At 29.8% G+C, this 26,194-nt stretch overlaps 1 protein-coding gene across 1 annotated transcript; it reads left to right on the top strand.

Moving 5' to 3' along the window:
• Nucleotides 1-10,346: 10,346 nt before the first annotated feature.
• On the top strand, nt 10,347-15,359 carry LOC130973331 (gibberellin 2-beta-dioxygenase 2-like). Its single transcript, XM_057897812.1, has 3 exons — nt 10,347-10,735; nt 14,596-14,923; nt 15,117-15,359. The coding sequence occupies exons 1-3, from the start codon at nt 10,347-10,349 to the stop codon at nt 15,357-15,359; spliced, it is 960 nt and encodes a 319-aa protein (XP_057753795.1).
• The last annotated feature ends 10,835 nt before the right edge of the window (nt 15,360-26,194 follow it).

The following is a 26,194-nucleotide window of genomic DNA, read 5'->3' as shown; positions in this document are numbered from 1 at the left end:
AGAGATATTGTGAACCAGTCATGGAGGGCTGACAAGAAAAGAGATTTTTACCGGAATGTCCTTCATCAGATTCATCCAAAACTTGGGCAAGTATTTTGAGGTGAACCTTAATCACTCTTGGGTGACACACACAAATTTCAACGATGTTCTAGACAAGATTCAGGAAAGGCTAGCCAGTTGGAAAGAGAGATTGCTTAATAAGATGGGCAGACTTTATTTGCTCAATTTGATTGTGACTGCGATTCCTACTTACTGCATGCAGGTATCTCTCTTCCCTAAAGGGGTAACTAATAAAATAGAATCCATGATGCAGAACTTTCTATGGAAGGGTCAAGCTGATGGTAGAGACCTGAATGTAGTTAACTGGAAGGTGTTGGTCACCCCTAAGAAGTTTAGGGGTCTGGAAATTAGAGATCTTTTTTGTGCTAATATTGCTCTTCTCGAAAATCTAGCTTGACAATTTTTCACCATCCTGACAAGCTATGGGTTCAACTGTTGACGAAAAAATACCATTCCTCTAAGGATGAATGCTTTATTCGGTCTTGAGGCAGGGGATCCTATGTTTGGAAGAGTATATGTCGAGTTTGAGATATCTTAAAAGAAGATTTTATTTGGTGCATTGGGGATTTGGAACAGAACTTTTAGTTTTCTAAATGGAAAAGAGAGGGGCGACTGTGTCATGAGATGGATTATGTTCACATTTCTTATTTGGATCTTTGGATCTTGGACCTTTGGTCATATGTACAATGGAACCTTGAAAATATCTATTCTCCTTTGAATCAGTCACTGTAGAGCAACATCAACTCTTAGAACCCGGATGTTCAAGCTGGTTCAGAGGTCGGTTAGTGTTAGACTGGTGCAGCTTCAAAGGTTTATGACGCTCGTAGTGGTTATTTGTGGCTCAGTAAGAATATGTTTAGTTGGGATGATATGGGGAATTGGCTTTGGCTTTGGAGTCAACATGTTCCGGAAAGGCACAAATTCTTAGTCTGGCTATGTCTTCGGGAGGCTCTTCCTACTGCTGCATTTCATTTTCGGAGGGGCATTTCACACATGGATAGCTGTCCCTGATGTTTCTCAGGTCAGGAATTGGCTTTACATTGCATTCGAAATTATCCAAAAGCCCAGCTAGTTTGGCAAGTTTTGGGGATCTCTAGTCAACCACTTGATTTGATAAGTTGGTTCTTACATAATAGCAAATACCGTCCCTTTAGATTCTTTTATGATCTCTAGTAGATTTGGCATTTGAGGAATAACGAGATCTTTCATCCCCACGAGCACAGACAAGGTAACTGGTATGGCTTTGCCCTTGGAAAAGGAGCTCCAAAATATTTTTGAGTTGCAAGAAGTGTCTATCCCCTCCACCATTGGTGGCTCTTAAATTTTTCCCTCGGTTGGTACCTTTAAGATTAATTGTGATGCTAAATATCCTGGTAATGGTGCTCAGGTTAGTTTTTCCGGTGTTAGCAGAGATTGGAAGGGAAGGTGGCAACGAGGCTGTCTGGGAACAATTGAGAGTCATAGTATTTTTCAAAGAGAGTTGTTTACTGTTTGGAGAGGCTTTCTTTTAGCCTGAGACTCGGGACAAAGAGATATTATATGTGAGACAGACTGTGTAGAGACCTTTATTATTGTCAATAATTTACAGGATTGTTTTGGTTTTATTGATTCTTTGATGTTAAAAATTCGAAATATCATGTCTTAGAAATGGCGTGCTGATCTCCGATTGATCTTGAGAGATGCAAACACAGTAGCAGACATCATCGTATATTTACAATTATTTTTTTAAATGATCATTTATGTAGTCAATATAAAAATTAATTATTTTTACTAATATAATATTATATGATTGGATGTACGCAATGACGGATCCAAAAAATTTTATCAGGTAGGACAAAATATATATAATATAATAATAATTTTTATAATTATACTATGATGTTATAAAATATGATTACTCTTTAAATTATTTAACCAATAAATTAAAATAATAAAATAATAATTTAAATTAATAACAAATAATTTAGAATTCCATTCTTCTAAGTTTCATATTTTGAAAATATTGAATAATCTTTTCATTGTCAATACAATCAAATGTCTCTCTTTCTATATATGTCACTAAACAATCATTTAAAATTTTATCTCCCATACGGTTACGAAGTTGACTCTTTATGATGTTCATAGCATAAAAAGTTCTTTCAACTGATGCAGTTGCTACGGACAAAACTAAGGCTAACTTTAAAAGAAGAAACACTAATGAATAAACAATAATTTTTTGAATCTCAACCAATTTCTAAAAAAGAGCACGAATTCTATTTAAGTCTGAGAATTAATCATCAGAACGCGCATCTAGTATGAAGTTTTCAAGTTGACTATCAAGTGCCAAAAGTTGAGTGGAAAAAAATTCTAATGGATGGAAATAAGCTAACTGAATCAACCTCTCTTTATCAAATGCAAAAAATAAGTGTCTTGGATTCAGACAAGCTATGCAAAGAAGCAATTCAATATTCACTCTATAAAACGATTATTGAGTTCTTGAAGTTGGTTGATAGAATATCTCAACTTGAAAATGAAGTAAATTTGATATTTTTTTAGCTTTGCGTCTTGACTATCCTTGTGAGACTAATATATTATCCATGATTAGAACAGTAATATTATGTTTGTCACAAAACAATGAGACTTCGTTAAGTAAAAGAGACCAACCATCATCTCTTATATTTTGCAACCGTTGCTTAGACACTTTGACTAATGTCATAGTATTTACAATGTCTTGATCATTCCTTTGTAATACTTGAGATAACTCATTAGTAACTCCCAAGATATTTTTTTAGGTTTAATTACTCTATTGGTCCATATAGTTTCACAAAATTTTTAATTAGGTCCATATACTTTTTTTCCTTTTAATTAGGTTCCTGCACCAAATTTTTTTTCAATTAGGTCCCTCTTGGCAGTAATTGTCTTAATTTTATAGGAACCCAACTAAAAAAAATTGGTACAAAGACCTAAATAAAAGGCAAAAAAAAGTATAGGGACCCAATTAAAAAAAAATTTGGTGCAAGGACTCAATTAAAAGAAAAAAAAGTATAAGGATCTAATTAAAAATTTTGCAAAACTATAGGGACTAACAAAGTAATTAAACATTTTTTATTAAGTGCAAGTTGAAAATGAATTCAAAGGATTGAATGACATTCAATAAATGACATGCTTTAACTCTTTGTTCTGAATTATTTTCATCTTCCTCAATATATTTAAAAACATTAACCACGAAAGAAAATAAAAAAAATTAATCTAGGTATAGTTCCATAGTGTGAACCCCATCTAGTATCTCTAGTTCCTTTTAAAGTTATTTCTTAATTCAAACCACGTCCACTAGAAATTTCTCCACTTTTTAATACTTCAATTGTCTTAATCATCTGACTATCACGAAGCATATCTTTTCATTTACACAAAGTTCCAACAATATTACACAAATTGGTTAATAAATTAAAAAATAAAGTAATTTCAACTTATTATTTTGCAACCATTACAAGAGCTAACTAAAGTTGGTGGGCAAAATAATGTACATAGAAAGCATAAAATTTTTTTTCAATATCAAAGTTTTCAAACTATTAAATTCTCCTTGCATGTTACTTGCACCATCATATCCTTGTCCACATACTCTTGATAAACTTAAACTATATATTTCTAATAATGACTCCAACGCTAATTTTAGAGATAAAACACTGATATTAGAAACATGAACAAGACCAAAAAAATGCTCCCTAATTTGTCCTTCTTTGTTCACATACCTTAAGCAAATTGACATTTGCTCCTTAATAGAAATGTTGCGTGCGGATTTCATCAATCAAAACAACAAATAATTCATCCCCAAGATCATCAACAATAACTTTTGTCGTTTCACTTGCAGCAGCTTTTGCAATATTTTTTTTGATTGAGAGTGCTATTAGTTTGAGATTCCCACGAGCATGTTCGAAAGCACGACGAATCTCCTCGTTATGTTGCGCAAGAAAGTTTAGAAGTTCCAAAAAATTTCTTTGGTTAACAGAATCATCTGTCTCATCATTACCACACCAATCCTTGTCGCAAAATAAATCTAATACAATCAATTATTGCTGTCAAGTGAATTTGATAATTCTTTTTAACTTGCTCAGATTATTTTTTAATAGTAACAATGATGTGTTGTTTGGTCTCATAAGTACTTCACATTTTCTCCAAACTCGATTATGAGTGCTATGATAAATCCCAACATAAGTTTGTAGTCTCTCATTTTTTTTTCCAATTTGAAAAGCCATTAGTTACAAAAGCTTCACTACCTTCACTCTCAGATTTCATAAGATAACAACAAAGACAAAAAAATAACATCTTTTGATATACTATACTCTAACCAGTTGTCGTAGTCATCAAACCAATTAGAATTAAATCTTCGAAAAAAAAAATCACAAGCAATTTCTAGAAAATCATGAGTCCTTGGTTGATAAAGACTTTTTTGCAAATATGCACATCTAACTTTATCTCTGTCATTCAGATGATAACTTAAAATCTTTGGTCGTTGTCCTGGATCTACTATAAGACTTTCTACTTTAAATTCTAAAAATCTCCTTTTATTAGAAGAGGTCGATGAATTATTTTGGGATCCAATCTCCAACGACAATGTATGTTATTTTGAAATATTTCTCCATTACTAAAGAATAAATTTATAAACCTAAGTTAATTAATTAATAAAAATAATTTACAATTCATACAAATTTAAAAGTAGAATACAAAATTATAAATACAAAACATAAACCAATGAATAAGAAAAATACACAATAATATAACATCAAATTAAGAATATATATAGTAAAAAATTCTAAAAATATAGATATATTGCAAAATACAACTGCGATGACAATAAATCAATAAGCTACCAAGGTGCAAACCATCGAATTTCAAAAATGACTATCCCACAACATTATTCCTCATTTTATAGCATCTTCCAATAACAAGATTCACTGTAAAAATAATTCACAATTCCAATAAGAAGATTCATTGTAAAATTCAATTAATTTTCAGCAACAAAATGCAATATCTTAACTCAATTTTAAATCAATATTCACAGACATAAATCATTCAATAATTCAATTATTCAAACAACATCAAATATTCAAATTCACAGTTTCACATCAATATCTTAATTCAAATCAATTATTCGAATTTCAAACAGCATCAAATTCTTATTTCTAAATTGATAAAATCAATTCTTATTGGAGAGTGGATAGGCGAGTCTACGAGAAAGTTACAGACGCAAAGACAAAGAGCGACATAGACGATGGAGTGGTGAGACAGACGGACAAACAGAGTGGCAAGAGTACAAGACCGCAAAAGACGATGACGGAGCAATAATAAACCAGCGATGAACTAAGTAACTAGCAATGAGCCAGCAGGAGACAGTAAATGTAGAAACAAAAAGCAAGTGACCAGAAGAGCTGAGTAAGTCAGAAGACATCGAGACAATGACAAGCTAGCAGCGTAAACGATTCTACGATAGTGATATAGACTGCAGACATATGAGAATGTAAGCGTCAAACTATGCATTAATTACGCAAGGAAAAGAAGGAAAGAAGAGATAAAATTGAGAATGGAGAGAAGGAGAAGAGTGTTATGGACTTAGGGATTTTAATTTTGGGGTGGGGTCAAATTATTTTTGGGAGTAGAGTTTAAGGTGGGGTCAAATTGTTTTTGGGAATGGAGCACTTATTTTTTTTACTAAATGCTTCTTAGTAATTTGTCAAATTTTACTGAGGATATTTAGCTTGCTCCCATTCAACTATAAATATATCCATTCCTAAATAAATGTATAAAACAATTTTACACTTAAAATTAAATTCTATTCAATCTATAACTCAAAAGAACTATCACCACAAAAACTAGCTATTATTATAGGAGACTCCAAAACCTTGTAAAACTCTATCTTTTGTTTTTCGGCGTGCAATTTTTTTTTCACTTCAAAATATTAGTCCCACAAGACTCATAATATAGAATCCTCTGTAAGAGTTAGTGTCTTAACAGTTTCATTCTACGCACTTCACTCAATCCCTTTTTTGATTGGTCGGCTCTCAATAAAAACACTAACCTAACGAGTTATAAAACTTTGAAAAAACCATTACTACAAAAATTAACTATTGTATTAAAAAAGTTTAATGTCCCATAATTATTTTTCCTAAGTACTAACTTGTAATGTAAGACTCTTTTTCGAATACTAGTCCTACAAGATTGATAATATTGTTGTGGAAGAAATGTAATAATGAGTGGATGAGAATGAAGCGAATGAAGAGTACGTGCTATATATGTGGCTTCCATAGTTGTAGTTGTTTGGTCTAAACATAAAAATGTGGATACGTTGACATGAGCCAAAAGGTCAATGCTTAAACAAAGTAGGATATCTAGCTTTGCAAGTAGTGTGAACATTGCTTCGACATGGGGCCTATATAATATTCATGTTTCACTATCATCACCTAGTACTCCTCAGTATTAGGCACATGGCAAATCCTTGTTTCTTCATCATTATCAATATATTTCTAAGTGGAAGCTACAACACCACCACTAAGCAATAATGTTAAGGTAGCCCCTAACAACAAATAAAGAAATTCTAGACCAACAATTTTTGTGGGTAATTTGATCACCTTTCTTCATTATATTATCACTAATATGGTAAAAAAATCAAAATGAAAAAAAAATATTTTACATGTATAAAAGCTTTTTTTAAACTTTAAATTTTAATTGTTATTTTAAAGAGACACACTCCTAATAATTGTTTCGAATTCTATAGGTACTTGAGTTTTGATAGAGACGTAGGATTGTAGTGCTGGACCTGCATTGACCATATATAACAAGAAGGTTAGACCGTACCTCAAATTAGCATTCATTAGTGGGTGATGGATGGTGAAAAAATGGATTAAGAACAAAGCAAACATAATAAAGATAACAATTGAGATGCTTTATTTATAGCTTCATTTATTAGTTTGGATATTCTTATAATAATGTATCCAACTTTTAATTATATTGGGTCTATCTATAGCTTACATTTTTTAAATAATGCCTTTTATCGTATTGAAAAGAATTCAATCAAGTTTCAACTTTAATTCAATTTATAGGCTACTTTTTTTTTCTTTGTTTAAGGGTTTATCATTGGCTATGGTTATTGCATGTACAAATCATGATTCAAATTTTCAATACTTAAGTTGTGTTTGTTTCTGAAAACAGAATAAGATAAGACATTGATGATAAGACACTGATGATAACATGACACAAAGAATAGAAACATAAAATTTTGTATTCTTATATTCTATTTAATAATAAATTAGAACAAATTATAAAAATCTAATTTATTTTTATTTTTTTATTCAAAAAAAGTTGAGAAAAAAATATAATAATAAAAATATAATAAAAATAATAAAAAAGATAAAAAATAAATTGTGTTTTTTATTAGTGTCTTTTTGTATTTTTTTTACTAGGATAGACACAAAATACACTAATTCAATATTTCTAGATATAATATCTCTATTTATATCTTATCTATCAAATACAATTTTATATTTTTATGTTTCTATCTTAATATTCTATTCCTGAAAATAAACGTAATTTTATTTAAGAAGACTAATGAACTAATTACTAAATTAACCCAACTTGATTATATTATTTTGGATGTTATATTAGAATAAATTGATATTATACATTATTTGGTGTAGTTAACAAATTATGTATGCTTATCCATCATAAATCTGATCACTTTTTTGTTTTTGGTATTGATCCATCATGAATCTCGTATTTGCAAAATATTAGATACCGTTATATACATACGGATGCCATATTTACGAGTCTGATTAAATTAAAACATATAAAAATATTTTTATTTTTTATTCTATTGTGTATTTTGTTGATGAAGCAAAATATTAGTGAATAAACTTCATTAAAATGATATTTAATTTATAAATAATAAATATTATTTGAAATATTATAATAAAAATGAATATTTTAAAATTCAAATTTAAAACAAAAACTTGTAGGTTATAAAACCATAAAAATTAAAGTAATTATAAAATACAGTAATAATCATTTTTATTATATAATGAATAATATTATAATATATAATAAAAGTAATTATGATATATATATATATATATATATATATATATACATACATTTTTAGTATCATTTATACATTATATCAATAATTAAATAAAATAAATTTAAATCAACAGTTATTAAAATGTTCTGAAATTCTAGAAGATTAATAAATTTTGGTGATGACAAACACACAAATTTTTTATATTTTATTAATTTTAGAAGAGGTTTTGAACTCTATATATATATATATATATATATATATATATATATATATATATATATATATATACGTTTTGCAAATGAAAACCATATTTTTATAAAGAACAATGTTATGCACATCACTATATGAAAAATTTCTTTGGTGAATAATGAAATTGGGTAAAAATCACAGTGGAGATTCTAACTAAAATTTTTAAGAGAAATTTGCATTATTGCATTGATATTTTTTTATTATAAAAAGGACAATTCTACATTATTCATTAAAAAAATACTTTTCACCATAACATAATCCTCACTATATATGTACACTTTACTTGAATAGTTACTGCTATTTTTTATTATTATTGAAATAATCGATAAAAAGTGAAAAAAAATTACTCTTTTATGCCGGGAAAAAAATATGTGTAGCTAGTGATGTACCAAAAAGTGAACATTCTTTCTTTTAACGCTCACCACCTTTGGGATAATTACTTTTTCTCATAAATAATGTCTGAAAAATGTGGTCATTTATTACATGAACAAATATTCCTCTTAATAATTGAATTACTATCTAACGAAGTTTGATTCAGTGCCCATCTTATATTATTTACATGACTTGGTGGTGTATATGGTTGGTTCTATTTGTATGAAGTTGATTCCAAATAAAATTAATACTTGTTATCAGAATTAATTTAGTAAAATTAATTTTAACATAAATACCCTAATTTTATGTCTAATAAAAGTGACTTTAAACAACCTTTTTTTCTCTAAAAAAAAGCTCACTACTTTCAAATTCAATTCTAATTAACGGAAAATAATGGATTTGAAAGTTCATTTCAAACTGATAACTAAACTAAAAATCAATTTTCTTTAATGTTATTATTACTATGTTTTTAAATTTTAATTATGCATAACAAAATTATGTTGTCATGCATCTAATCAAATGATGACATTATCATTGATAATTTTTTTTATTCCATTATCTTCTAATTGATAGGTTAATGATTAATTAATTATAGATCTAAATTTTATACGAGGATCCATTGTTTATTAATGAATTATTATATATATAAACGAAGGTTATATTTAAACTATTAATATTTAGGCTGCGTTTGTTTACATAGACATGACACTAAGACAGAGATACAAAGACATAAAATTGTATTTGGCAAAGAAGACATGGATAGAGATAATGTATTCAGAGACACTGAATTAGTGTATTTTGTGTCCATCCTGATAGAAATGACACAGAGACACTAACAAAAGACACAACTTATTTTTTATTTTTTCTTTCATTATTCTTGTTAATTTTTCATAATTATATTTTTTATTATTATATTTTTCATCTCAAATTTTTTGAATGAAAAAAAAATTAAATTTTCATAATTTATTCTAGTTTATTACCAAATAGAATACAAGAACACAAAATTTTGTGTCTTTGTTCATCAGTGTCTTGTCTTATTTTATTCTCGAAAACAAACACAACCTTAATTATTTAAGTGGACGAATAAATTAACTACTTCACCAATCTAAATTCATTTTATTATTAGTCAAAAATTACTTCAATATTTATACTTTTTCTTGTTTAAGAGTCTTTTTTATTTGTGTAAATTTTTTTTATTGTCCTTATACTAAATCCTTTTTTTTGTTAACAATGATCGATTTTTAGAATTTTAGGTGATAGAATTCCAGATTTTATATATATATAAAAACTTTTTACCTGCATAATATGTGTTTGTAATAATATAATAAATGGTGTTTTTTGTGCATAGATTCGCTCCCATGATGGTTTGTTTCTGTATAAATAGACCATCATTCTTGTTCACATTTCCTCACTTCTTGCCTGCTCTTCTTCATCATCAATCCCATCACACATATAATAACCTTTCTCTTTCTCTCCATCCATCTTGTTATTTTTCTTTTCTCATCTTTATATAATAATAAGGTCCCCTATTCACTATTCACCAACACACATATTATATCCCTTTAATTCTTCTACATACTTTCAACACCTTGTGTGTGTTCTAACTTCCATATAAGAAATGGTGGTAGCTTCACCCAATTCAATCCAAACCGAAAAGATTGTATCCATCAACCTTCCCACCATAGACTTATCCAAAGAAAGAGCAACGGTTGCAAAGCTGATCGTGAAAGCCAGCGAAGAGTATGGATTCTTCAACGTCATCAACCACCGGATTCCTCAACACATAATAGACAACATGGAGGAAGCCGGCTTCGACTTCTTTGCGAAGCCGGCTTCCCAAAAGGCGAAACTTGCATCCAATTACGATAGCGTTCCGCTAGGTTATGGATGCAAGAACATAGGGCTCAATGGCGACGTTGGTGAGGTGGAATACCTCCTTTTAAATGGAAGTGCTTCTCATATTTCTAAGATCTCCACAACCATCTCCAATGACCCATCAAACTTCAGGTATGTGCACCCATTTTTTTTTTGTTCTTTTATTTAGAATGTTGTTGTCCATTAACTTTGGATTATCGCAATCTTTTGTTTTAGGAGAATGACATATCTTTTGCATTAATCTTGTAGTGTTTTGAAGAGGTGAGATTATTGTTTTTCGTTTTAGGTTAAAAATAGGTTGGATCACTTTTATCAATTTTCAAAAGAAGAATAAAAAATAAAAAAATAATGTTACATATCCAAGTCTTTTTATTAACTAATTTTAATTAAATTGATTAAACATAACAAAAATTAATTGTGAATAGTATTATTCTGAGTCTTATTGTTTAATTTAATTGAACTTGATTTATAAAAAGATTTAGATGTATAATATTATTCAAAATAAAATTTTAAGTAGTTAACATGAGATAATTTTTTTATTATAAATTAAATTTATTTTTTATTTTTTTAAATTTAAAATTTAAAATTTATGATTAAAAATACCCAAAAAAATTGTCTCTAATCCCTAGCTATAAACTCTAAATAACTCCATTTAACAACTAGATAGACAACTTTTTCTTTTGTATTTTTATTTACTCTCCTCTTTTATATATACATAATATACTCCAAATACTTTTTTCTTTCTTTCTTTTGCTAGTTGTAGTATAGTGTAGACCAAGTAATCTTCAATATAACAATAGGAGATTAAAAATATTGTTTATATTTATTACAAATATTGTTTAACTATATGCATAAAATGATACAAATAATTAATATTGTTTTTCTAGTAGCTAGGTTGTGGTGTATGGAGGTATATAAATAATAAGCTAGTTGTAATTATGCAAACAATGAATAATGATAAGGTTTGGGTTGGGAGGTACGTACCTTGGGTATGAGTTGTAAGAGAGCAACAAGTAAGGGAGAGAGAATGTAGTGTTGAAGGTTCCAATGCAATGCCATTCATTCTGAGTGATGGAACCATTCTTTCTTTCTTTACACAACAGCACTTGTACAGCTTGCTCTATGCATGTATCTCTTAGTGAAGTGGTCCTTCCTTCTTTCTATTATCATCCAATTTTCTTTTTCTTAGCTACTAAAATAATTATTTTTAACAGTTATTTATTTTTTTAGCTGTAATAAAAATAACTATTAATATATTTACTAGTGACTAGATATTAGTCATCTTATATTTTGTCGTTAAAATATTTTAGCAACAACTATATAATTATCGATAAAAATATTTTTTAATGACCACAAAAAATATATAATTACTAACGACAAATATATAAATACTGTAAAAACATAAATTAAATAAGATATATAGTGACTATTATATTATTGTCACTAAAATTTTTTATTAAAAATAATTTTTGTTGTAATATTAAAAATTATCATAAAACTATTTATTTCATAAATTTAAATTCATAATTAAGATATATGATTGATTATATATTTAATATATTTTTTTATCTAAGAAATTTTGAGTTTTAAAAAGTGTGAATTATGCATAAGACTTTTTTTTATTTGTTTTATACTTAAAATTTTTATACAAAAAATTAAATTATAAAATTTATTTAATATAAAAATTTTAATATCATATCATAGAATTACTTATTTTAAAAGTGTGAGTTAATAGATAAAAATATAAATAATTATATATCTATCAATAATTAATGACATTAGTTGCTTCTCCCACTATGTAACACTATTGTAATTAATGATCTTATGAGTGTGTTTAGAACACAATAAAATTAGGATGATTAGATTCTAAAATCAAATTCTTTATTTGAAATGGATAAAAAAAATATGGATTGATCATTAATGTGTAAATCCTATGTATTTATTTTAACACTTCTCTCAAATATTTTTATTTTTTATAGAATTTGATTGAAATTAAAATAATTTGACATGTTAAACATATGAAAAAGTCATTTACCCTCTATGTATAAATATAAAAGGGTTTGGAGATGAAAGAGATGGTAGTCTATTGGTGATGATGGTGGTGGTTCTTGGTGATATATATTGGAATATTGTATAATAAATAAAAGATAAAAATATAAAATCAAATTATTATATAAATATGTAAATCAAATTAATTCCTATTATCTTACATAATTGCTCCAAATACAATAATTCATTTTCAATTTAATTCGTTACAAACAAATCAATTATTAAAATATGTTGTTGCGAACACACCTAACAATACGATTTATTTTTAAATTTATTATTTTGTGAATATACATTAGTCTTAAAGTAAAAGTTATACTCTATTCTATGATAAATCACTAAACGGATAATTTAAAATCAGTTATTACTTATTAAGTTACTTTTATTTTTGAAATATCTAAGTATTTGTACATCCAATTGTGTGGACGCGTAATTTATCCATTATCTTTGGAATATCCGTTATGCTATAGGTAACCCTTGCTTGTTTTGCATCTTTAAATTAACTAGGCGATAATTATTTGCATATCATAATCCTATATATGTTTGAAGAACTTCTAATATTTCAAATATAGTTATCCAAAAATTCTAGTTTAATAATTTTATTGTAATTAAAAACATAGTCAGAATTAGTCTATCAAATATTTTTCACCCTTAGAGAGAGAAATTTTATGTGTACCATATATAATATAATACATTTCTTTCAATTGATGGATGATACAAATTATGTCTATATTTTTCCATATATATTTAATGGAAAATCAAGCATAAACATCATCATAAAATATGAAATTCGAAATAAACATAAAATTTCAGTTCATCAGCATATAGCATATATATTTTAATTTTTTTGTTCTCACACATAAGCCAAGATGTATTTTAACTAGTATATATATTATTAATTCTTATAATTTTAACAAATTTATAATTTGGTCTTTATATTTTATTTTATTTTTAATTAAATTTTTACATTATTATTTTTAATTTTGTAATTAAATTCTTGTCAATGTAAAATATACTAGAGTTAACGAAATATGTATCTGCAAATTGAAGATATTTGTAATCAAGAATTTAATTAGATATTTGATCACATGTTTTTTAAAAAGAATATTTTGTTAATTTTAACATTTTTAACACAAAATAATTTAATTACAAAATTAAAAATAGTATAAAGACCTAAGTTATCTAACTTAAAAAAATAATATAAAAACTTAATTACAAATTTAGTAAAATAATAAAGATTAATAGAATAATTAAACCAGTAAATATATATATGTTATGATCTAATTAATTACAATCTTGTATGAGTAGAATTGAATTAGAGTACACGTGAGATTATAAAAACTTATGAAGCACAGATACTTTGTTAAGTTCTGTATCCATGTGTTGGATACATTTCAGACACGACACTTATCCGATATGCATGTCTGCCGTGTTGAGTTGTGTTTTAATAAAAAATAAAAAAAATTTTAAACATACTTAGACACACCTAAATACTATCACGTGTAAACGTGTCCAATCTTATACTTAACATATATTTTTGAAATGAGTTTAAAAATAATATATATTATTATTACTATTAAAATAAAAAATCTTTTAAATACTTTTAATAATTAAAAAAATATCAAATATCAATAAAATATCAAAATATTATTATAATTTATCTAAAATTACTTTATATTATATATATATATATATATATACCCTGTGTCTCTATATCTTATAAAATTTTAAAATTTATATGTTGGCGTGTCCCATATCATATTATGTAGTATATCTACATGAGTATCCGTTGATGATAGATAAAAAGCAGCAGAATAGCACATGGGGCTATATATGAAAACTAAAGGGTAGTCCTAAGAGGTGGGATTGGATGTCAGAAATTGAGAAACACTTTTACCTGTTTGAATGCAACTGATAGTGAATAGAGTATTGGAATGATGGTGCAGGTATAGGGTGGTGAGTGCATACAGAGATGCAGTGGAGGAGTTAGCATGTGAGATATTGGAGCTGATGGCAGAGGGTTTGGGGGTCCCCAACACTTCCATCTTCACAACCTTCATCAACCACCCTGATAGCGACTCACTCCTCAGATTCAATCACTACCCCCCACTTCCACCTTCTCTTGCCTTTGGGGACCATTCTGACCCTCAGATCATAACCCTTCTCAGATCCAACCCTGTTTCTGGCCTCCAAATTTCCCTCCAACATGGTCTGTGGATCCCAGTCCTTCCTGACCCCAAAGCTTTCTCTGTTAACGTCGGTGATTTATTACAGGTATCTATCAATGCTTCATATATATGATAAGAGAGAGCCAGATAGACATAACATGTTACCCACCATGTACAACATCTTTAAGGAAAAATAAAAGAAACATGTTACTTATGTATGTACGTCTTATGTTACATAAAACATCACGTGAATTCACATATATTATTAATTAAGAAGAAAAATGTTTGTGTACCATCAGGTTATGACAAATGGAAGATTTGTGAGTGTCCGGCACAGGGCGGTGACAAACTCAGAGAAGGCAAGAATGTCAATAGCATATTTTGGGGCTCCGCCACTCAATGCGTGTATCGTTGCTCCGCCGGAGATGGTTACACCAGAGAGGCCCTCCCTTCTGTTTAGGGCATTCACTTGGGCTGAGTACAAGAAAGCCACCTACTCTCTTAGGCTTGGAGACACCCGCATTGACCTCTTTAGGAATTGAATAACTCTTCACAATACCAAAAACTTATTATCAACCTTTTATTTTTAGACAATTACTTATGTCATGCATGCTTAAATTTTTTTGCTTTCTAAGGATAAAAGTATTTTGCACTACCAGAGACTCTATAGAAAACTATACCAAAATATTATATGATAGAATTAACTAATAAAGAATTAGGTGAACATTAAAACTATATATACCTAAGAAGTTACACAAAAAACTCATGAGTTCTAAATAAAGACCTCAACTCAATTCATGAATTAACATTTTACGGCACTACAAAATTATCTTACACTAATAGGATCAATGGTATGTGTGAAAATTCATGGTGCAAATGGAATCCGCTCTCATCATCAATCTCTATTGTGAAGGATCAAGTGAAGAGGGTGAAGAACTAGAAAGAGGAAAGAGATGAAGAGAAAATGAATGAGGAAATTAAAAGCTCTACTACTTGGCAGAGAAGTGAAACGGAGAACGAACTTTATACAAAGCTGGAACGAAGTTACAACTAATCTTCTAGTAACTTCTAACTTCTAACACAGCTGGCTTTAACTAACTACCAAAACTGGAAATTTCTCTAACTGAATTCTGTTAGCTCTCTGAAGTAGAATAACATGGGAAAAAAAAGTCTCATGCTCTAATCTATAACCGTAAATGTTTGGAAAATAAAAAATTTAACCAAATTTAATAAAAACTTATTTTATTTAATATTCATTAATAGCTATCGTAATTAATAAATATTAAATAAGACTTTTTTTTTTCTCTTTCTAACATTATGGATATATAAAATACAAAAGCAGTTGGCCGTTGCTAGTTGCCAATTGCCAATTGTCATCGCCACACAATCACGAATGCATAGCACCAAAGTATAAAATATAAAGTCTACTTTTTTTTTTACTTGGGCTTGGGCCAGAAGACTGACGCGAACCGAACAAATGATCCATCTGGATCAAGGAGACCCGACCCATACACTGAAAAGAGCATTAGGGCTGGGCCCATATTTTCACCAGGATCGTCCTCTTGGGCTCTCATGTTCGACTATCTATATATATCCACCCAACTACAACATATCTTCGACTATAAAAAAAAAAAAACAAAAACAAAAATCACCACCAACAAAACACTCGGTTCCAACAAATTTGGATTGGTGGAGTCAAATTTTGTCATGCAGTAACTCTTTTATCAATAATGAAAAAAAAAAAACAATTGGTTCTATTCTTAAAGAATACGCTACATAAAATGTTCCAAAAAATTTAAAAGCTCAACAACAACAACAACAACAACAACAAAGCCTTGTCTCACTAAGTGGGGTCGGATACATGAATCAAACGATGCCATTGTGCTCTGTCATGTATCATGTCTACAGAGAGACCGTTTACATGTAGATCTCGTTTGACCACCTCATGGATAGTCTTCTTAGGTCTTCCTCTACCTTTCGCCCTTTGTCCATATTCCATCTCATCCACCCTCCTGACTGGATGTTCTATCGGTCTTCTTCTCACATGTCCAAACCACCTGAGACGTGATTCAACCATCTTTTCCACAATGGGTGCTACTCCAACTCTCTCCCTTATATCTTTATTCCTTATTTTATCCAGTCGCGTATGACCACTCACCATCTCAACATCTTCATCTCTGCCACACTCAGCTTATGTTCGTGCTCCCCTTTAGCCGCCCAACACTCCGTACCATACAGCATAGCCGGTCTTATAGCGGTGCGATAAAATTTACCTTTAAGTTTTAAAGGCACTTTTTTGTCGCATATAAAACCAGATGCACTCCGCCATTTTGACCAACCTGCTTGGATCCTATGATTTACATCCTGTTCAATCTCTCCATTATCCTGTATGATGCACCCAAGATACTTAAAACTTTTAACTTTTTCTAGGATGTTTTCTCCAATCTTCACCTCTATATTGGGGTTTTCCCTTCTCAAACTGAACTTACATTTCATATATTCCGTCTTGCTACAGCTTATGCGTAGACCATACACTTCTAAAGCTTCTCTCCATAACTCCAACTTCTTATTTAGGTCTTCCCTTGACTCTCCCATAAGGACGATATCATCGGCAAAAAGCATACACCATGGCACAGGCTCTTGGATGTGCTCTGTGAGTACTTCCAAGACTAATGTGAAAAGGTATGGGCTTAAGGATGATCCCTGGTGTAATCCTATACCAATAGGGAATTCTTCCGTCACACCACCTTGAGTCTTCACACTAGTTGTGGCCCCATCATACATGTCTTTAATTGCCCGAATATATGCGATCCTTACTCTCCTCTTTTCTAAAACCTTCCATAAGACCTCCCTTGGTACCCTATCATACGCTTTTTCCAAATCAATAAACACCATATGTAGGTCCCTTTTACTACTACGATACCTCTCCATCATCCTTCTTAATAGGTATATCGCTTCAGTGGTAGATCTTCCTGGCATAAATCCAAATTGATTCTCTGTTACTTGTGTCTCTTTTCTCAACCTCCGTTCTATCACCCTTTCCCATAACTTCATAGTATGACTCATAAGCTTAATCCCTCTATAGTTTCCGCAACTTTGTATATCTCCTTTATTCTTGTAGATAGGTACCAATGTGCTCTTTCTCCACTCATCAGGCATCTTCTTTGACCTTAAAATCACATTAAAAAGCTTGGTTAACCAGTTGATGCCTTTTTCTCCAAGACCTTTCCAAACCTCAATCGGGATATTATCAGGTCCTACTGTCCTGCCATTTTTCATCTGCTTTAAAGCCTCTTTTACCTCGAAGTCTCGAATCCTTCGATAGTAGTCAAAGTTTTGATCTTCTTCCCTTGTGCATAATCGACCAAGGCTCGGAAGAGTCTTCTGTCCCTCATTAAATAACTCGTAGAAGTAACTCTTCCACCTTTCATTAATCTTCTCCTCTTGAGCCAACACCTCTCCATCCTTATCCTTTATGCACTTAACCTGATCCAAATCTCTCGTTCTTCTTTCCCGACTCTTTGCGATTCTATATATACCTTTTTCTCCTTCTTTTGTGCCCAAAGACTGGTAGAGACCCTCATATGCTCTTGTTTTTGCTTCACTTACAGCCAATTTTGTCTCTTTCTTAGCCGCCTTATATTTTTCCCAATTATCTGCATTGCGGCATAAAGACCACTTTTTAAAGCATTCCCTTTTTATCTTTATCTTTTCTTGTATACTCGCATTCCACCACCAGGACTCCTTGTCTCTTGGTCCGATTCCTTTAGATTCACCAAAACTTTCTTTTGCTGTTCTTCTAATAACTTCTGCCATCTCCCTCCACATCTCTTCCGCGCTTCCGTTCCCATTCCACTTTGCCTCTTCTCCTACCCGTCTTAGGAAGTTTCTTTGTTCCTCACCTTTCATCCTCCACCACCTCGTCCTTGGGTTCTTCGTATAATGTCTTTTCCTCAACTTTTGCTCAACGCGAAAATTCATGACGAGCACCCTATGTTGTGTTGTCAAACTCTCTCCCGGAATAATTTTACAGTTAATGCAAAATTTTCGGTCGACTCTCCTCAACAAGAAGAAGTCGATTTGAGAGCTTGTCATGCCACTCTTATAGGTTATAAGATGTTCGTCTCTCTTTTTAAAACATGTATTTGCGATGAGAAGATCAAAGGTTGAAGAAAAGTCCAAAATAGTTTTACCCTCGGCATTGATCACCCCGAAACCATGGCCTCCGTGAATACTCCCATATCCAGTCACTTCTCTCCCAACATGGCCATTTAAATCTCCTCCTAAGAAAATCTTATCTCCCAAAGGTATGCCTTGAACCAAACTCTCTAGATCCTCCCAAAACCTTATCTTTTGTTGTTCGTCCGAACCCACTTGCGGTGCATAGGCGCTAATCACATGGAATGCACCTCCCTCCACCACAAGTTTGATAGAGATGATCCGATTTTCCACTCTCTTGACATCCACTACGTCCCTCTTCCACTGCTTATCCACAATTATTCCAACCCCATTCCTATTCTTCACCTTTCCTGTATACCAAAGTTTGAAACCAGAAGTATCCAACTCCCTAGCCTTTGCACCAACCCATTTCGTTTCTTGTAGGCACATAATGTTAATCTTCCTCCTTGTCATGGTGTCCACCACCTCCATGGACTTTCCTGTTAGAGTGCCTATGTTCCATGTTCCAAATCTCAACCTTCTATCGCTTCGACCTTTACCTTTTACTTTGTGAACTAGCTTATTTACCCTCGTCCGTTCACGAAAACGCGAGAACCCTTGCTCATTTAACACTACATCCGGGCACCGATGCAGCGGCTCTTGCTTTGCCACCGTACTCGAGCCATACGACGCGTTGCTTCCGGGCAACGACCTAGCTTTAACGCAATAATGTCTTTGATTCATGTCATGGGGGTTCGGCTATATTTTTATGTTGGTTGCCGAAGACCTAACACAACCCTCCTCCTTTATCCGGGCTTGGGACCGGCTATGTACCGCAAGTGTAACATAGGCGGAGTTCCAAAAAAAAATTTTTAAAAGCTCATAAAAACATTTTTAAAAGATCAAGATAACAAAAATCTCTTAAAATATTTTAAAATATGATTAAATAATTAAAAAAAAGTTCTTTCTTTTTTATAAGTAGCGACAGTTTTTAAATCAAACAAAAGATTTGTACATTTAATCTAAATTTTTATAGAAAAAAACTATTTAAAAGATCTATAAAAAAAAATAAAACAAAAGTTGATCCCTTAACTTTTTCTTTTTATTTTTTAAATTTTAGCCATTCACAAAAAATGACAAAAAAATTCACTTGGTGCAAAGAAACTAAACACCAAACAAACAAGAACCTCACAAAAAGAATGGCTTAGTTACAATTAAAGCTCTTCATTTTTGTAACTATTGTGTTCAGTAAGGACTCATTTAAATATTGCCAATTAAATCACGTTACTTTAATTTGAATTGTTATTTTATCAATCATAATTGTTAAAAAGAGGAAAGAAAACAAAGAATAAAATAATGATGAGTTCTAATAAATACAAGTAAGCCCTACACTCCCACTCATGCTGAATGAAGAATACAGGTCAAAGTTAAGCGCCAAAACTTAATGCGATAATTCAGCTAAATTTGCGGCATAATCTTTATTTTTTATTAAAATTAAGTACACACAGTACTACTATAATAATCTGGAAGTGTCAACCCTTCAGAGGACACAAGCACCATGTCTATAATTGGTTGAATTTTGGGTACTTCAACTCAGATTATAACTCAAACAGGTCAAAGTTGTTGAAACTTGTGAGCTGAAAATTTGGAAACAATCTCTTCGATCGTTCTATAAAGATGGTGAAGGCGTCAAGCCAATTAAGCAAAGTGGGTTGGTTGAAAAACAAACTACTTTTATATATATATATATATATATATATATATATAATTTTTTTGAGGTGCAAACTTGCGCAATTATCTTCATTGATAGCTCACTAGTTCTTTTGAATAAGTGTTGGAGGTTCGAATCTCATCTTATATATACAGTAATCTATTTTTTTTATGTATGTGAGTCTTCATTTTATTTCGGTTAATTACTACTAATAACCTATTATATTCTTATTGCAACATTATTCTTTATTTGAATTATATGTTCAATTTAATTACTTAACTATTGTCATTAGTCTCATATTAGTACTATCTCCATTATTCTTTACTATGTTATTTGTTGACTATCGTCTTGACTTTTTTTACTAAGAAGATTAGTTATAATCCAATAGATTTTAGATTCTCATAGTTTATACCAAAACAAGAAGATTTTATATAACATTGTTCTTAATCAAAAAAATTCATGAGCAATAATTTTGTAATGATGTGATGATTAGAAAATGAGATAGAAGCGACCTTGGTCCTTACTTCAATTCCTTCAAATAGAATATTCCTTTAATTCTTAGTTTTTCTTTGCTCATAATTGACTACATTGAAGGTTCGTAAGTTTACTCAAACCACTTGTCTAATTATCTTAATCATTTTTTGTTGGACAAAACAAAAAGATGGTCACTTCAAGAACGTTAGGACGTCATTGACATATTTATTTTTGATTCGCATAGTGCCATCAAATATTATATTAATAATTTTTTAAGGACGAAATTGGCTATTTAAAAATAGCTACATGCATAGAAAAAAAATTAATGACTATATATTTATGAATAAATATATGTATTATTTAATTTATTTTTAATTTATAATTATATTTTATATTTTAATATTTTTATATTAATAACTTGGGTTGGAAGTGAGTTAAGTTAACTCATAAGCCAGCTCAAACTCGATTCGTTAATAGTTCGATAAGTTAAACTCGTAAACTGGTAAACTAAGTTTGAGCATGGAATTAAGCTCATAAATTAAATGAGTCGAACTTGAGCTTGGATAAACTCAGCTTATTAGCTCGTGAGCTGACTTGATTATATATAATATTAAAAGTATAGATTAAATATATATAGAATATGGATATTAATAATTTAATGTATATATATATATTTAATTATTTAAAATTTTATAGTCATTTTTTATATATAATTTTAATGTAGGATATAAATAAAAAATTTATAATTGATAGATAAAAAATATATAACATTTATCTTTTTAATATTTTTTAATATATATAAGTTATAATTTGTTAATTTAGAATCATAGATTCTGTTTCTATTATTTCAGCCAACTACTCGTGAACTTTCGTTGAGCCGAATTTAAGCTTACAAAATAGACTCGATTATTGTTAATGAGTCGAATTATGGACTAAGCTTAATTTTTACGAGTTGAGTTTAAACTTGGTCTAACTCGAGTCACTTACAGCCTTATCAATGACTCATTTAACGCCTATATTTTTTTATATAGGCCTCACAATATTTAATTTTTCTCATTTTTTGCTTATATTGTATATGAATGTCCTTGTTTAATTTTTTTTTAAAACAGTAAACACTGATGTGGGCTGAAATGATTGAATTTTTTCTTAAAAAAGGTACCGCACACATCAAAATAAAATCAAAATATTATTATAAATTAAACATAAAGCAATTTTTATTGACAAGATGATCAACAGTATTATTGTCATAGGATAGGGTGTAGGAGGACGATTCAATCTATAGGGAGATCATAATTATTCATAGTAACTCCTTAATTTCAGCATGATTAAGAGAAAGTGTTCTATGGCGTAAGCAATGATTTAATTTCACATTAACATACTGCTTCAACCATGCATGCTTTACATGTTATAATTAACTAAAGTTTCATCTATGACATTTTTCTAAAATAAAAAAAAAATTTCTTGTATGTCATCCTTTTCTCAGCAATAAATTAGTGAATGTTTAATTATATTTTGTTTATTGCTTTTATTATGATAATAATTTTTTCTAATCTTAAAATGCTTTTCGGATAAATTTATCCAAACGGATACACCTTCCCAAAATTTCCAAGGACTCTTCCAAGGATTTAATTTAATATTTTATCAGAAAATAAATTAAACATTTAGAATTTAATTTTATGTACCGATAATATAAAAAAAATTACAAATATATTTAATTATATATTGTCACATCTTTTTAAAAAAATATAACTTATTATTTCAAAAGTTATTAACACGTAAATTTAATTAAATAATGACTGTGTAAAATTTTTTATATTATTAATATATTAAAATTAAATTTAACCATTAATTTTCTTCTTTACTTCCTTAATCCAGATAGTATCCAAATACCATTGTTAGTTTGTTACTAATTTACCTCTTGAACAAGGTACTATATACATATACTATTTTTCTTTAATTTTTTTTATCTTTTTTAAGAGATACTCTATATTGTTAGGAATAATACACTATTTTTCCTTGAGAAAATACCTTTCATAGAGAGATAAAATAGATATAATCACAACACAAAAATTTAACGTGGAAACTCCAATTACCGGAGAAAAAACTACGGGCGTTGCCAAATGACAACCAGAGAATATCACTATGTAAAAATTGTTACAACACATAGACTTCTTTCTCTCTAACACCGGTACCCCAATACATCCACACTCTCAAAGCAAATATTTAACTACACCTCACAACACTCTCTAATCAAAAGGTATAGAGGAAAAGAAAAATTAGATACAAACTTTAAGTGTTTTTGACTGGTGCAAAAAATATGAAGAACTTAGCCTCATATTTATAGCCTAGACCACTCACTCCATTTGTTATCCTAAGTAATGTGGGACTAATTCAACCAAATTCTAACATATATATATATATATATATATATAGTAATTTAGTTATTTGATCGAAGTTCGTTATAAGAAAGTTGACTAGTAATAAGAGTATCTGATTTGGTTAGTGATAGAGGAGGTTTTGGATAGGGAAAGAAGGAAAAGTAGGTAAATGAAAACAAACATATTCAAGTGGAATGTGACCTAGAATTCAAATAATCCTTAAAGAAAAAAAAGAAGAGAGATATATCTTGAACCTCGCCTCTCTAATAAAAACGAAGGAGAACACACATGAGATATTGATCGGTACAAAATAGTGGGCTGCTACAAAATATATACCGAAAACTCATGTAAAGTTATTTTTATGTGAAGTTGATAGTTAATAATTGTTAGATGGTGATTTAATTAAATTTATTAAATTATTTAACAATTTTTTAAATGCCAACTTCATATAATGACAATTATACATGAATTTCCATCAAAATATATAAATGGGTTATATATATTAATTAGTTGAATATATTTTACATTAGATATTACATAGACTCAGATTTCATTCATTATTATCGATTCAAATGTTTTTTTTATAGTAATAAAATTCTAAAAAATGTGAGTTAAACAAGTTTTTTACAGAATAAATTTATAATCAAACATTTCTCTTATTATATTACGTACCAGTGTATTAATAAATATTAGCATACAATTATTTTAAATATTTGAATAAAAAATGTCTTAATTATAATATTAAATATTTACTATTTCAACTAATCTCATATTTGTTATTATTATACGTATTTATAAAATGAAAGACATTTTAGAAAAAAAAATGTTAATCAAACTTCTTTTATATTTCCTTTATATAATAAATAAATCATTTGGGCAAATTAAATTGGTATAGTGCCATAAATACCAAACCCCATAATTAATTTGGTGTTTCACATAATTCATCCATAATTTGGGATTATCCCATGTGGTTTTGGCTAGATATATGACAATTACTTGTGTCTAATCCAAACCCACCACTACTCTATTTTTGTTAAACAAGGGTTGCATAAGACATAACTCTAATTCCTAGAATTTCCAAAATTGAAACACAAGACAATTCTCTCCACCGATCTTTGTAATTCAAACCACACTTTTCCTCTTGAAAATCTTTTGAAGCCAATAAGATTAATCATTGATCCTAATTTATAGATACATGCATGCTTATTAATCCAATTTGTGGTTGGATTATTTCAGTTAAATATAATTAATTAATGATCAAAACTAAACATGTTTTTCCTTATAATAATGGGAAATCAAACACAAGCATGCACTTTTTAGGTTTCGGGTTGGAATGTTCATCCTTGCATTTTGAGGAAATGACTTGTGGAAATTGCAAGAAGGTGCTGGCCATTAATTAATTAATAACCTCATCGGTTTCTTCTACTTAAATATTATTATTCGAATAAAAACTTGTGGCTCTCAACATTATGCTATTAAAATCAGTTTCGCGGAACCAAATTGAGTTACGACGTTAAGTTTGCAACATAAATTATAATAAGTTTATTAAAATTTGAGAGAACGAATTGAATTATAAAGTTAAATTAAAAAAAAAATATCTCCATTAAAATTTTGAAATTTGAATTAAACTCATAAAAATTTAGAAGCCAAATTGAATGTTAAATCTTTAATTCTTTATCCATCACACTTCACGATAAGTTATTATGAACGATCATTTATTTTTGGTAAAAAAAAAGTGTTATTTTTTCTATTATTGTCTTTTTCTATTCTTCTCTCACTTTTATTTTTGAATTACTATAAATATTATTAGGGTAAAGTACTAATTTGATCTCTTATGTTTGGGATGAATTCTGTTTTAGTCTCCAACGTTTAAAGTATTCTATTTAAATCCAAAAAAGTTTTGATTTGCATCAATTAGGTCCTGCCGTTAAGTGGGTGTGAAATTCTTAACGTCGTGTTCGACGTGGCAAACTGGGTAGAGTAGCGACAGTTAACAGTTGGAAGCACGAAAAAAAAGAGAAAGAAAATCCGATCCAATAAGTAAACTATAATTCCCAAAATTGATGTTCTTCGTCTGCTGAGAATGACTCCTCAGTCGTCTTCCCAAGGTTCGCGTAGCAACACCAAGAGTCGTGGAAGAAGGAGGACGTATTTTTGTGGAGAGAGACCAGTATTGCAGACATCATCTACAACGGAGAACCCAGGAAGTAGATTCTGGGGCTGCGTCAACTATCAGGTGAGTCTCCTCTTTTCTGTCTCTTGTTTCAAAATAGCGTTGGATGTTAGTGTTTGGAGGATCTGAACTGTTTGGTGTCTTCATTTTAGTTTGGTTGAGAACAGATAGGAGAAGGATGCGATTATTTTGCTTGGGCAGAGCCTGAAGGGCAAGATCCACAAATTCAAAGACTGAAGAACAAAGCAAGTTCATTGAAACAAGAGCTGTAGAAAGCTGAAAAGAAATTTGCACTGGCACTTGCTGTTGGAATTTTTGGATGGACAACGGCTGGGCTGCTGCTATATGATCGACTTAATTGAGGTTAGGGGGTTAGAGTTATGTTTGTTTGCTTTGCTGTTGTTGTCCTTAGTTTGGAGGGAATGTCAAGTGTTTAGGGGATTGAAAAAATTGACATACAGTTAGGGTGATGACAGTGATGTG

The sequence above is a fragment of the Arachis stenosperma genome, chromosome 4 (assembly GCF_014773155.1).
Source record: "Arachis stenosperma cultivar V10309 chromosome 4, arast.V10309.gnm1.PFL2, whole genome shotgun sequence".
Taxonomy (NCBI): domain Eukaryota; kingdom Viridiplantae; phylum Streptophyta; class Magnoliopsida; order Fabales; family Fabaceae; genus Arachis; species Arachis stenosperma.
Note: the sequence above shows the minus strand (reverse complement) of the source record. Positions and strands in the feature narration are given on the sequence as shown.